At 36.0% G+C, this 15,041-nt stretch overlaps 1 protein-coding gene across 1 annotated transcript in view; it reads left to right on the top strand.

Annotated features, from left to right (window-relative positions):
- Window positions 1-3,252, top strand: part of LOC146742774 (glutathione S-transferase theta-1-like) — a 40,611-nt gene extending 37,359 nt beyond the window's left edge. Inside the window, exon 4 of the mRNA XM_085500889.1 lies at window positions 1,975-3,252. Coding sequence (XP_085357015.1) covers window positions 1,975-2,332 — 358 coding nt within the window. The 3' untranslated portion in view covers window positions 2,333-3,252. The remainder of the gene's footprint in view (window positions 1-1,974) is intronic.
- Window positions 3,253-15,041: the final 11,789 nt, after the last annotated feature.

Below are 15,041 nucleotides of genomic sequence, written 5' to 3'. Positions count from 1 at the left end.
GGCAACTAAGTAGCTAATCTAATTAGCCCAACTGACGTCATTATATTTTACGCTGTCAAAACAGTGTCATATATTATTCAGTGTATTTTAAAGAGCGGTGGTCGTCGCGCCGTGTCCTGTTCGATATGGGACACATAGCAACGTACACGTGTATAATATATTGTTTGTTTACATACAATTCGAACACGCGCTGCGCGACGACCACCGCCATTTAAATCCTTTTTCGTTATGCCCACCATGACAAGAATAAACAGAACATTTACAAGAGAAAATTATCAAATTATATTATATTAAAGTATTAAGTATTTTGATATTGCTTATATTGGACTGAAGTACAGCATTTGACTAAACTAGTATTCGTTGGCTGAAATGATTGTGCATGTGTTTTCAAGTTATAATACGTACCACTAATTCAAATCGCCTGCGAATTTGCATATTTGCTATACGAATACTACTGTATGCAGTTTGCCTCCAAGTTCGGTAATACAGTGGGTATTTCAAAATGCACAGATGAACAACTCACAATTAAATACCAATATTTAAAGTAGCCCCTTTATGTGGATGTTTGCACGTTTATTTGAAATTGGAATACAACTAACTCGCTGTACTCGTATGAGCTCGCAATGATAAATGGGATATTAAACATGACATAAATTGCACTATGATAAAATGCATGAAAAATGACAAATGTGCTCGTGGCCTATTAATGTCGATTACTTCTCGTAAAACATGTTTGAATCATTCTACTCAGATTTCATGCTCAGTAATGTGTTATGCAGTCGATATCAAACCCGAATGACCAATCGCCCGCTTGTACGGTTTATATACAGTCGCCATTTAACTCGCACGACCAATCGCCCACTCACGCGGTTTCTATGCAGTTACCATCGAACCCAAATGACCAATTCCCGATTGTACCTTGAAACTTGAAGTTAAAAGTGCCATGCTGGTATGCAGGCAAGGGAATTTGGCTTTGTATCATTGGAGTCCGTATTGTCTTATATTACGGACAGCATCTCCGACATTGAAGGCATATTGTGTTGAAGCATGCCCCCCCCCCCCCAATGTAGAATGGAATGTAGTGTTCAGTGCAATAAACCGAGTATAAACTGCCCTAGGTTAGGTGATTTATTCATCGGGATGTATCTGAGTCTTCTCTTTGACTTCGTATCAACGTTTGATCGACTGACCCGAACAGATCAAGAGTACATATCATCAGACTTAATTGGATACGATCGTTCTATGTGGAAATTGTTATTTAGCGTGTCATTTAGGCAGAGTAAAGATATATTGCCTCCCAGAAACGCATTAACGCGCCGTATCCATATGTCGGCATCGTGTTCCTTATTTATGTACATATAATTACAACAATTTATTTGGTTTTCTGTCAATAATCAGACGGGTCGTCAACGCCGATATTATAACAGACACATGTAAAATGCTACGTTAATTTTTGGCACGTTTAACATATGTTTAGCAAATTAATCGCGTCTTCGAGCGAGTCTGACCTGGTACTTTTTTATGTGTGGCAAGACTCGCCGAGTGCTTAGTAGACAAGAGTACAGAACGCCGGAAAACATTTGGACAAAATTAACGTTAATTTCTTTTTTGATTGAATATCCAAGAATGAACGCGGCTAACATTTGACACAAATGTTCTCCTAATTGTATTCCGGTGACAGAATATTTGAAAATGAAAAAAAAAGAACTTCTAATTATAATCAAGTGACGTATTTGACCAATTTAAAACAATAGGAGAACTCTCAAGGTCATTGTTCCCATGGACACAAAACCGGACGCTCGTTTTTTGTTTGCTTTTTGTAAATTATCTGATGGAAAATTGGCAAAAGTTGAATTATTTGTAGTGCCTATAAATGTCTCGTATATCCTTAGAACACTCGACTGGATAATTGTAAAAGATTGTTATTGGTACATCTGATGACTATTATTTTATTTTATTTTTAATTGCAATCAGGGTGATTGGCTACCAGGTCGTGTACCCGCAGATGTTCGAGAAATATCGTCTACCAACAGAGTCAGCGACTGCAACCATGATAGAGTCGGGAATACAGCAAACTGTCAAGTTTTTGGATATCATAGAAAATTCCTATTTGTCGAATAAAAGGTTCATGTCTGGCAGCTTAATGACTGTGGCTGATAGTTATGTTGCGACAATTATAATCTTGCTAGAATGCATACAGTTTTCATTGCGAATATGGCCGCGTATCGTCAAATGGCTAGATATCGTCAAAAAGCAAAACCATTGGACCGAGGTGCACCTCGAACATCAGGAATTGGTTAACGAAATAAGAAATCATACAATGGATTACTAGTATAGTTGTATCATGCATTCTAATATCGCTGCCATGAGGCGTGGGCTGAACGAGAACCAGCAAATATCACCACTGTCAATGGAGATGTCAAAACGTTGATTATGAAACGAAGCTGCATCACGTGACAATCAATGAAGCAACGACGCTTGTGGCAACTTTTGATGACGTCAAATGGCTATTTAGTTCGCTTGTAAAGTAGGCATCCAATTAGCTGTAGTCTTGAAATCAGGACAATGATTCACATCATGCGGAATACTCCCATTATAAAGGTAATTCTCGTACTGTATATTTTAATACGGAAATCAATAAAAAGAGATTTGAAATTCAAGATTTGGCCAAATCTTAAATAATTATTATAGTCAATTTAAAAAAAATACGTGTGTTGGTATTAGATTTAGAGGTACGTCTAGTTGTACCAAGTATTTCTACCTACCTATTAACCATTGTCCTTATTCTACGACATATCAAAATATTTGTCAAATCATAAATCTTATTTTTGAGATTGCCTGTTGGCACGGAGACATATGTATTTTGTTAAGTAATAGCAATGAATGGGTTAAATAACACAGTAGCAGGTCGTTTACTAGGTAATACACCCTTCCAACTTTTTGTCTTTGAATTGCGCCATCTAGCGGATATGCCCGAGATTTAAAGGGGAACTTCTCCGAAACAGAAATCGAAGTATACGGTTTTCGTGTTTACCGTCCATTACTTAGCCAGGCGACTGTTATAAGCATATTGGTGTCAAAACCATAGAATTATGTCACAATGAACCACTGAATGACAAACACTTTTTACCTAACTTATCATATTACATGTCTAGTACTTGAAAAATTGTTATTAGCAAACGTGTATTCTTTTATGGTTATTACGGTATATTCATTAAAGCCTGTGTTTTCGTGTCTTCTTCGGTGTATGAATTAACGCACGTTATTGACTCATTCTTTGATTTGATAAATGATCAGTTTCATTCCCATGAGATATTGTCATCTCCTAATGGAAATAAAAACACCGATCATCTGCCCTCATCTTTCGAAAATCAATTATAATTATTTTTACAACAAAATGCAAATTCGATGACACGCATGAGTACAGGGTGGCGATAATGGAGATTTAGATGCCGTGTCTGTTTGTTGTACTGCCATCAACGTTATTATTGTTGTTAAAGGGCGGTGGTCGTCGTGCTGCGTCCTGTTCGATATGGGACTCATAGCGACGTATACAAGGCGTGTAAAATACATTATAAATAAATAAACGCTGCTCGGACTGATAAATATGATATATAGAAGATAATATTTGGTAATCGTAGTCCTAAATAACAGTTACTATTAAAAATAGCTAGACGTTTCGAGCAATGGCTCTTTATCGATAGCATAGAAGAAAGTGTTATAACGTACAGGTAGAACATAGGAATCAAAAAAAAAAATGTTGTGATTCTAACTTATAGTTCATGCGCGTTCTTACGTTCCTATGTTCTACCTGTACGTTATAACACTTTCTTCTATGCTATCGATAAAGAGCCATTGCTCGAAACGTCTAGCTATTTTTAATAGTTATTTAGGACTACGATTACCAAATATTATCTTCTGTGTAAAATACATTGTTTATTTACATGAAATTCGAACACGCGCTGCGCGAAGACTACCGCGCTTTAATATTCACAAAAACAACCTTTTACATGTCTAACTGAAGAATTGTTATAGCGAAAATGAATGAGTCATAAGAACATATACAATCGTTTTTGCGTGAGCCTTTTTTTTGTGAAATTTATAAAACATTAACTACGTTCTCGTTACATTAAAATTCAAACAAGGATTTCTATTAAATATAGAATACCCCGCTAACGCCCTTTACCCACGAGTCTCTGCACTTTACTCAATCGTGTTAGTATTGCATCGAATTTATTCAAAACCTTTCAAATGAATCGTTTACATAATTATATGTCGGGTAGTATACCAGTTGAATATATTCCAAAGCCTTGTGGAGTTGTATGCCAACGATATTCACACACACTGTAATTTGGTGATCAATCGTTTTTTTTATATTACGGGTATTGAAAATGATTGTATGTCCAAGGTCGAACGTAATTTGAAACGATAGTATATTTACGTAAGCCCTAAAATATAATCGCAAACATTTCTTTAAAGGAAAAGTTAAGGCTAACAACATATCACTACCACATAAAAGAGCTCGGCAAATGTAAGAACATGCAATTAACAGTTTTTTTTATATCACTTTTCATTCTCTCGATATCCAACTTTTCATCAATTTATGTAGTCTGCCATCTTGATTCTTCAGCAAAGGATTATGGGTAAAGTATGACGCCTTAGAATCTGTTGTCAGAAATTCAGAAAATGATTTCATCTATAACTTCAAAAGTTGAACTTCAAATCGGCTAAAAGTTTAGAATATGGTAGCATACATGTACTGGTGCCAAACATGCTTATAAAATAGTTGTCATGGAAACAGATCTGAAAATATTTATTTTTATGTTTTTCTACCAAATGCTCAAATTTTATTGTACTAGTATACAATTTACCGATGTGAGTAGGTTATATAGGTGATATATTACCCATTGACCAAAACAAGGGAACAACAAAGTGTCATTGTATATTTCACGAATAAAATAATGATTTTTATTTTTGTAACGTCATTGGCAATATCTTCACTTCATGTGTATTTGTAACATTCTAATTTCCATTACTATAATTATATACATGAGTAATATGAACAACGAAAATTTGAACTAATTCGCGTCAGTATTTCTCATGTTATAGATTGAAATCATTTTCTCAATTTCTGACAACAGATTCTATGATGTCATACTTTACCCATAATCCTTTGCTGAAGAATCAAGATGGCTGACTACATAATACTGACGAAAAGTTGAATATCTAGAGAAGGAAAAGTGATATAAAAAAAACTGTAAATTGCATTCTCCTACATTTGTGGAGTTTTTTCATGCGGGCCAATATGTTTGGTTTGATGTTTCCTTTAATTATAGTGGAGGAAGGAAGGGTGGAAGAATTGCAGATATTTTATTCACGTACGACAGACTAACACATTTTAACATAACACATTTACATTATGGAGTAGTCATGGACATTTGTTCTCCTCAACCTCTCAGTTTTCAAATGGATAATGCGTTTCAATACACGAAACTGGTATCGTCTACTGTTCAGCCATTGTAATTGGGAAGCTGATATTCAACTATCATTTTGAGTTAGATGGTTTGTGTGAATTGAAACGTAAACCACACCCACGAGTATTCTGTAGAAATCGCATGACAGCGCGCAAAAGACATCAAAGTTGATCAGACAAAAAAGTAAAAAAAAAAGCATCGCACGTCGTCATTTTCGTCGAGTCAAAATGAAATGAAATGAAATCAAAAGTAAGATTCAATTTTAATGACAAATAACATGACGTCACGCGCACGTAGCCACCATAACATAAAATACAGTGCATAAAATAGTTAATTTAAATTCGATTGACAGCCTGCTGGTATAATTTAATGACGTAGATTTATTCACGGAAGCATATCGGGCACTTCGGCACGTCTAGTATCAGCACAAACTATTAGGGTCCGCCTTTTTGAAACACGTTACTGGATAGGGCATTTCTCGAAGAAGCTGTTTTTTTCATGTGAAGTCATTATGAAAAATATCGCCGTTGTGTGTCACAGGTGTCAAATTATTACATGGTCTATACCCTGGGTAATAAAGAAACCACCGTAAAAGTTCCGCCATAAAAAAAAAAATGTCCACCACATGCCGAAAAGACGATAATTTGTCTCCGTGCGAACACGTCTGAAGTTTCAAGTAGCTTGTCATTTTGTGTATTTTGCTTGTCATACACTGGAAATCAATGACTACAGAAGCCATAGCAACCAAATAGGCTTGAGATCACGTACATGATTCGGTGTAGACAAGGGCGATCATTTGATTATTGGCCAACCTACATCTTAATTTCTATAAATGTTGTCATGGCAACATCACACAAAAACACAGCGTGCTGGGAATATGACATGTGTCATGTGTGCGTCAGTCTAATAGGGTTTTCCCGTTTGATGTTCCGTGTAGCAGAGTGTCGTGCAGACAAATAGAGAATCTGACTACTCGCATCTGCTGAAGTCTGGTCAATATGGCGCCAAGTTCGAAAGATCAACTATAAAACGCCGTTTTAATAACGCTGCATCGCTTTAATATAAAAAGTAGAGTATTTACATCAATTCCCTGCAAAGTATTGTGTGTGTTGAATATACTAAAGGGGATTATATTTTTTTCTCGCATTATTCAATCATTTTTGTGTCTGCCAATTCATTTTGAAATCGTTTACATCGCATGCTTAATGGACATGAACTCATCATTGTTTCAGATATTGTCCCGACAATGAAATATTGACTGAAATACTTAATTTCACTTTAACAAATTGGCCATTTTAGATCATGGAAATGTAATGGGAACATAAATATGGTATTCAACGAAACAAATCAGTTACTCATCCAAAAGAAAAGAAAAGCACGGATATTCAATTCAATGTTATGAAACTACCACATAAAGATAAATGAAAAAGTATATTTTTTATTTGAAATGATGAAACACACGTCCTACGCACGGTCGTGACTGTATTAATCAGAAAGCCTGTACACATTGAAACAGTTAGATATACTAACGTTACTGGATGTGCCAAACATAACAAGCAAATTCGTTAAAATTAAGATACTGGGAATGCGTTTCATACAAGTCTGTCTGGCGTCTACGTTGTCGTCGTAATTAACACTTTCTCAAATTAACACACAATTCAAGTATGTTTTCCTCAGATTGTTTCTCAACTTATAAATGTATATTATTTTTTTAATTTCACTGAAACCACCTATAAATATATATAAATATATACTCTGACTCTGTCTTGTATATGCTTTATTTGGCTTAAATTGTGGCTAGTGTTTTATCTGCCTAATTTTATTTCTCCCTGACTCCCAATGTGTTTACTGTAAAAATTATTATTCATAACGTTTTATTTATTTAATTTTTGAGGACGAGTGATTATCTCTAAATTAAGTTATCATGAACATTACAACACGACACATCGTTTCCATGAATTTAAAACTCGATGAATATTCTTAAAATAGTCAAATTAAATACGAGTGAAAATTAGTTCTTTTACAGTATATCAATATTACCATGGTTCAGAGACTGTTAATTATGTAAATACCAGTACACCACTTCATCTGTTTACAATTCAACTAAACTAGTTGATAAAAACATAACCACTGTGACGGTGAAAACTTTCAGCCTTACTGGAAGCCATGTTATACATTACCTTAATACAATGCTGTTAATGGTTTTTCGACGTTGAACGCAAATACAATGTAATGGAAATATTTGTCAAATATCTAATTTACAGCAAAATTCCAGTTTTTATTCCACATGTGTAGTTCCTCACATAAATTTGAATTCTATATACAGACAAGGATTTATACGGTTTCTCTACGCTTAATAGTTCCAACATCGTAATACAGAGAACACAAGTATTCTAAAACAGAATTAACAGCTGTCTCATTTATGTATTTCCATATTTTCTGTTTAAGGAATCCTTTATTTTATTCTCTTTTGTGCTTGTTTTATTTTGTTGCTACATTTGTTTTGTGGTACTGTATTAGGAAGTTAGGGGATACATTGTCAAAACAGTCAGTCTGAGAGTATTCGCATGATTGCTTATACGCACTGAAAAGAAGGACTCGATCTCAAAATACAGTTTCCTGCGTCATACCCCCATAAAGTAAACCATGTACCGCAGGCATGCTAAGCATTAATGCAATTTATCCTTTATTTTCCACCTTTGTGTTTTACATATTCCAGTGCTAATGGATTACTGCATGGATTGGGGTTATGATTTTTATCAGTTATCATTCTGACTCGCGGCCACTGTTTTAATGTCGAACTAACAATATCCCCTGAATGCGTGAATCATTTTAGCGTTATTATTAGGGTTATCTCATTTGAAAATCAGGGAGTGGGTGGAGGAATATAATGGTAATATCACATTAACGGGGTCAAGATGAAAAATGTTCACCGCGTATGCATAACGTAAACAAATTTAGGAGAATAAAATAAAAAATGTTGTGAGGCATGCATGAATGAAATATTTGCAATAAAATAAATCAAAACATACTCCTATGGTCGTTTGGATCTCTGGTTACCACTAGCAACAAGCATAATGTCATGGGTCGCCGGAGTCGTCCTGTAGTGTACCTTTTTGATCGTTTCGGGTAATTATATCTCATTTGACGCACTACATTTCATTATCAATCCTAGTATATGTAACTTATATTTGCAGCTAGAGGTCAAAGTTTTAAGAGATCGAATGCCAATTCCCGTTTTGCCTGGATCGAGTACAGTATCAAACATAATTACAGGTTTCCGGGCTGCGGAGTGAACCCTGGAAAATGTAGAACATAACTAGTCGTAATACAGCTTACACAGCTAATTACCCCTGGCACGTAGTGCAGACGGAGATATAGTGTTTCCAGTGTCCGTCCGTACTAAGGCATATCAGAAGCACTATGGCAGACATTCACACAGTGTAATATTGAAGACATTGCACGCTCGATCTGAACAACATATTTAATGACCATATAAGGTCATGTAACCTGAATAAAATGCATAACTAATATCTATTATAATATTGCAGATATAAAAATTCAACCAGTGCTTGTAAAAAATGATGTTTAATCATTTAAATATCGCATTCATTATCACTACGGTATCAGATAATGACCATGGGTAAATGTGTTATTTGTACCGCGCAATGCTGACGAGTCCGTTCCAGTGAATTCTCTCAATCGGAGTGCAGTGTAGTGGAACGAACCCGCGCCTAGGAATTTCGTTCCATTGACAGAATTGTACCCACAGATAAATATGATTTTAAGCGCAAATAAATAATGGAACAAAAAAATATCAATTTTATTCCCAAACATCGTTTGGGTATATATAATGTATGAATGCCTGAAAGCACAAAACATTTTATCGATGCTTCTAAATCTTATTCGATGGTACAATAGCAACGTCGTCAGCTGGTGACTATGACAAGACGCAGTGATTTCACACGAATAATCATCTGCTGACACAGACTTCCAGTGCAGACACGATCCACTTGCAGCATGTCAGCCCGTAACTGCCTGACCCAAATAAGAATCCTTACATACTGGCTGTATCAGTTTCCGAACCAGGCTTCCGAGCTATCGACTCGACTAACTACAAGTGGAAGCTGGATGCATAGATACTGCCATGTATGTGCATTGCGACCCATTGTACATGTAAATGTCGGTGAGTGGTCGCAAATACACGAGATTTCAGTAAAATCATGGAGCTCCGCGATTTAATCTACAAGCGCTTGTGCATACAACTTATTTGGTGTCATCAACGAAATGTGCTGAAAGCAAATCAAAACTACTTTATTAAATATTTCTTGGCATAATTTCGCTTATGTGTCAACAGAGAAAGATATTGGTCACGTGACTCTCGTGTCGGGTACATCATTCTTGTTTTTTTCGCAATAAGTGGTCTCTGAGTATTTTTACCCCATTCAATTCAAACCTGCATAGTGTTAATTCAAGCATTCGGTTAACCAGAGTACAACTAAAAAAACACCATGTTCTTGAAAGGAATATCATTATTAGGTTTGGTAATGAAAAACAAAATACTGCAACGATAAATACAGTACTAGTCGTAAAGCAACCTATTTAATGTTCACTTCCCCTATAATAAAAAAAAGTACGAAATTTATCTCAATTATTTCTTTATATTGGAACGGAATATTTCGAATCAATATTTGACAGTTTGCCCATACTGAATGTCTTCTTATTTCTGTCAATATTTTGGGAGTTGAGATTTACTGTTTCATAATTTCAATGGCTATGATATGAATGAGTGCGTAGAGGTAGCCATCAAGCTGCATTTATCAAAATTACGCGTTCTTTGCGTGTTATTCTGAATTTGGATGGCAGTTTGCCAATCATAAAACGATACTGTTTCCAGGACAACCGTGACATTGACGTGACAATCTACGATTCTTTTCATTCCCGGCCTGACAGGAAAACCATATGCAAGTAGTTTATAACGAAGCATGATTCAAGTACAAGTCTGGTGAGTTCAGTCAAAATATATTACTAATTTTTTTATGTTCAATGACAAAAAAATTACAGACTTCGCGAAACCCACTTTCACATGGAAGACGAATAAATCTTATCAAGATTTGTTTAGATTATTCTCACGTATTACATCTTGGGATTAATTACATGTTTAAGTGTAAAATGCTCAGGCATATATAACAAATACATGATAATATTGTTTGAAAATAATGAATGCACTAATAAAGCTGTACTTCGAATTTGACGTTGTTTTCTTTCTGCAGCCCCACGGCTCGGGTTTTAGAAATCGTTGGTTCGAATATACAGTGTTGCTGATCAGAAAAAATATCCAATAGTAAGGGGGGGACTCTCCACTTATATTATTTGAGAACATTCTTAGTGAATTCTGAACCCAAGAAATACAGCCCCGAAACCGTAAATACAGCGATTGGTTCAAAATAACTGTAAGGAAGGTAAACTAACGGTAATCGGCGTTCCTGAAAAGCGATTATTTATGCAAATAAGCCATGTCGCTCTACGGTAGCTCGAATATACACTCACAAATTACGTTAACCTACAATATCAGATTTATCAAACCTGTGTAGTAATTTCCATTTCAAATGAATTGGAAATTACTACATTGGTTTAATAAATGTGATATCGAAAGGTGACTCATTAGATATCCTCCATGTACACCTAGACTGTTGGTGAGTTCAGTGAAATAGTAGTCCCCGGGCAGTATCTAACAGCATACAAATGCGAGTTGATTAAAATAAACTGTTTAATATATAATGTTGTCTGGGTTTGTGATGCTACAATTGACAATTTCTTTAATCATATCCCATTGGGTACTTGCTTCCATGCATACTTATATGCTGCACATGCCATAGATTTGTAAAAAATGCACGTCTGTTTATCAAATACATGTCTGACGATAATTATCGACTATTTAGTGTTATTGGTTTTTACTTCCAAGTTGTGATTTCAAATCCATTCAATACGTTCCTGATATCAGAATTTATGGTAGCGACATTTTAAATTAGTAACGTGTGCAGATGACAGTAATTAGCTTTCTTCAACTTGAATTTCTTTCGTGACAACTTTATCTTCTATAACAAAAGAAAGTTGTTTTCAAAGTATAAGAGATTTAGAATAACGCTAAATGTGGACTGATAACGAGCCTGTTTACTACAATTTATGCGATAATTACAACCGTGACGGAATTAGCGGAATAAACTCACGATCATAACAATGGGTCACGAGACCAAGAGCTGTGTTAGTATTTACGACGGCTATTATTTTGTCCAGAAACGACACTCAAAATTGTAGTGTATTTCCGTTGGCCATACTTTATTCTTTTTCTACCATGCATTATTTCCTGTGTAACCATTTGACGACACATGAATATAAGTGTACTATGTAGCTATATATGGCAAAACTACTGTTTTCCCGAGTCGACACATTTTTGAACGTCGTATGCGTTATTACTGAAAAAAAAAATCTTTGCCTATTTCTCGCCCGTTCACTTGCTTTCTTTTTATCAACTTCAATTATTCGAAATAAATTACATGCATATAAAATGCTGTATGCGGTGGTTTTTATACCCCATGTGCCTCCGATGCTATTATATACACATCACACCACCTGGTTATCGCTACAGTTGACCAATCACATGGGCGGGATACCCAAACGCATTTACTTACACAACGAATAAATTATATGCTAATCTACGTATACAATTTTTCATTCCAGTGTGGCACAACCAAGCTGCAAACAAGATGGCCACCAACGAGGTTTCATGTAATTGCGTACACCCCGGTATTTCTATCAGCGTCTCTTCTTTTGTTTATAGAATCGACTACTGGTATTCAAAGACTTAGTACGTATATGTACACGAGCGCCCATAATGCCTTGTAAGCGATTGGGCATTAAAACTTATGGGGGTTATAACTGCTGTGCATTGTATTTTTCCGTTGCTTAGTTTTGAACTTTGTTACCACGATTATATTTTTTTTTCACCGACTATAACTTTTCCTGTAGATTTATGCGTCTTCTTATCAATCACGGTGTTAAACTTGTCGTAAACCTCCAATTTCGAACGTCTTGTCGCCATAGTAACGAATGATCGGATGGTAGTCGCAACCTAGGTAGTAGGAGATGATGGGTTTCGGTGACTTTTACTCTTCACGGGACTACATCCGATTAGGAGTGATTTGACTCTTTAATGGACTCTGCTGTGTGCAGCGTGATCCGCACCACGTGGAAGGTCAGGCAGATTTCTGTGAATATTCCTGTATTACCATTACAAATTACATTATAATTGTACAACTCAACACATACAAGCTTACGTGATGCCCTCGGCGAATATGGTTTTACAGCGCTTGGGAAATTGGAAAAATATCCACAATATAGAAATCTTTATTAATTCGGTATCTTAATTGATTTCAAGCCGGTAATATAGAATCAGCAAGCCCCCCCCCCCCCCCCCGAATAGCGAAACATACAATGAAACGGAAGCGACTTGCGTAGGACAGAGGAAGTTTGCCTGCGGGTGTCCATCAGTAAGGCTATCCGATCACGTCGTGCTCAGTGGGGCATACACAATCAGTATACAGCAGTAATCTTGTACCTGGACAAAATTTACAGTATTCACTATCAAGGTAACCGAAGGTCGTGTGTCACGTGGGTCTGTTTTCACTCACTACATCCTATATAATTAACACACACGAAACGATGATTGATTATAATGTTAATACGAGACGAATCAAAAGTATAATATAATAAAACTTGACGTTGATCAGTACAAGGTCCATCAAGTATTATAGTGAAATGAATTCAACTAGGATGATCACTCGCCCGAGGTCACTCGCCGAACATCAATATTCTACTCCAAAGGCCATTCCTGTATCCCTTTATTTAAATACCGTTCCTCGCAATATATTCCTAAATAAATATATTCTGAATATTTGAACATAGAACAAATTCATTTGTATTTAGGTCACTGAACGCTTTACCAAGCGGGTGCTGGTCTGTTTATAATAGGTCGGTTGTTATCGGTGATCGATATTTAGAAAATAAAACGTGGGTCCCTTCCCAATCAGCAATTCTCTCTAGAGGAATGATGGGATCTTGATAGGGTCAAAGGAGACCATTCACAGTATTGTTATCGTCGTTTGTCATTGGGGGGAAAAAGAATGGTACCGCGATGAGTAAATCGCAAGAAAAATAAATGTAATATCAAAAAATAAGCACGTTAATTGTATGTTGGTATCATGATTTAACTAGACTATTCTACTCACAAACTGTGTTCGCCATTTTGAGTTATAGCAAATTACAGATCAGAGTTTTGATTTGAATGAAGCTAATTTAGAAATATCTATAAAAAAACAACTTTAAAACATTAAAATATGTTCTTTGATCAAATGAATATTATATTGGACACCTATGCCGGTTAGCGTAAACGCGTATTGGGTATATATTGTTGCAGCCAAGAAGACTCCAAGGAAAACAAGTTTCACTCAGCCTGTATGTTATCGGGGAATTTAAAAATAACCAGTTTTAGCAAGATCTCACAACTGTGTTTCCATATTCAATTGTAAATACAATTACACTAGCAGAACAAGTTGATACACGTGTCTTTTGATCCGGGGAGACTATGAAAATCAAATCACCTACGAATGGGCATAATTTTACCAGATGATATGATATTCAGTTACTCAGTTATTCAATTAATGTTTAGTTTAGTGTTATAATGCTACGTGTATTGCCGTGTACCTTTCTGGCAACACCAACAGCTCAGTTGCGCCAATCATATCTTGGATTTTATCACAATGGTCAAATGAATAGATAGAGTTAACAAGTATAGTACGTAGTAGCCAATCGCCATGGTTACGATAATAACGTTTATAACCTATGTGTTATACACGTGACAGTGTAGTGTGGTGTGGTGCAGTCGATGTTGCGCAAGGGATCTCGGCAAACCTCTAAACATAGCAGTTTAATTAAGACAATGCAAATGACTACGTGGGGTAAATTAGAGATACGCAGTTGTTATTGCGCCACGTTCAAAGGGGTCCCATGCGACGTGTTGCAGTGCGTGTAAAATTAATTTTTTAAGTGAAATTCGATCAATGCAAATGACCACGTGGGGGTAAATTAGAGATACGCAGTTGTTATTGCGCCACGTTCAAAGGGGTCCCACGCGACGTGTTGCAGTGCGTGTAAAATTTATTTTTTAAGTGAAATTCGATCGAGCTGCGCAAGTGCCAACTTTTCATTTATAGGATAGTATGTACCGTATACAATGTACCGAATACAACAACCACGGCATTCGTAGGATTTCAGAGTCAAAAATTGTTTGCAAACAGCCGAACATTGCCGAGCATTTCCGTAGATTCGCTTAATTTTAGTATTTAGCATAATGAATCACCCTTGGAATTTTCCGACTAACCATAGTTTTAGTAACCGTCGGCTAGCGATTCGATTGGGATCAAATCAAATTCAAATCAAAACGCGTTGTAAAGCATTTCCCGTAGAATTGATTGTGACGGACACAGATTTCCTACGTGTCCCTGTACT

This window comes from Saccoglossus kowalevskii, chromosome 6 (genome assembly GCF_978046115.1).
Source record: "Saccoglossus kowalevskii chromosome 6, keSacKowa6.1, whole genome shotgun sequence".
In the NCBI taxonomy this organism is placed as follows: Eukaryota; Metazoa; Hemichordata; class Enteropneusta; family Harrimaniidae; genus Saccoglossus; species Saccoglossus kowalevskii.
The sequence above is the reverse complement of the archived record's forward strand: the minus strand, read 5'-3'. Positions and strand labels throughout refer to the sequence as shown.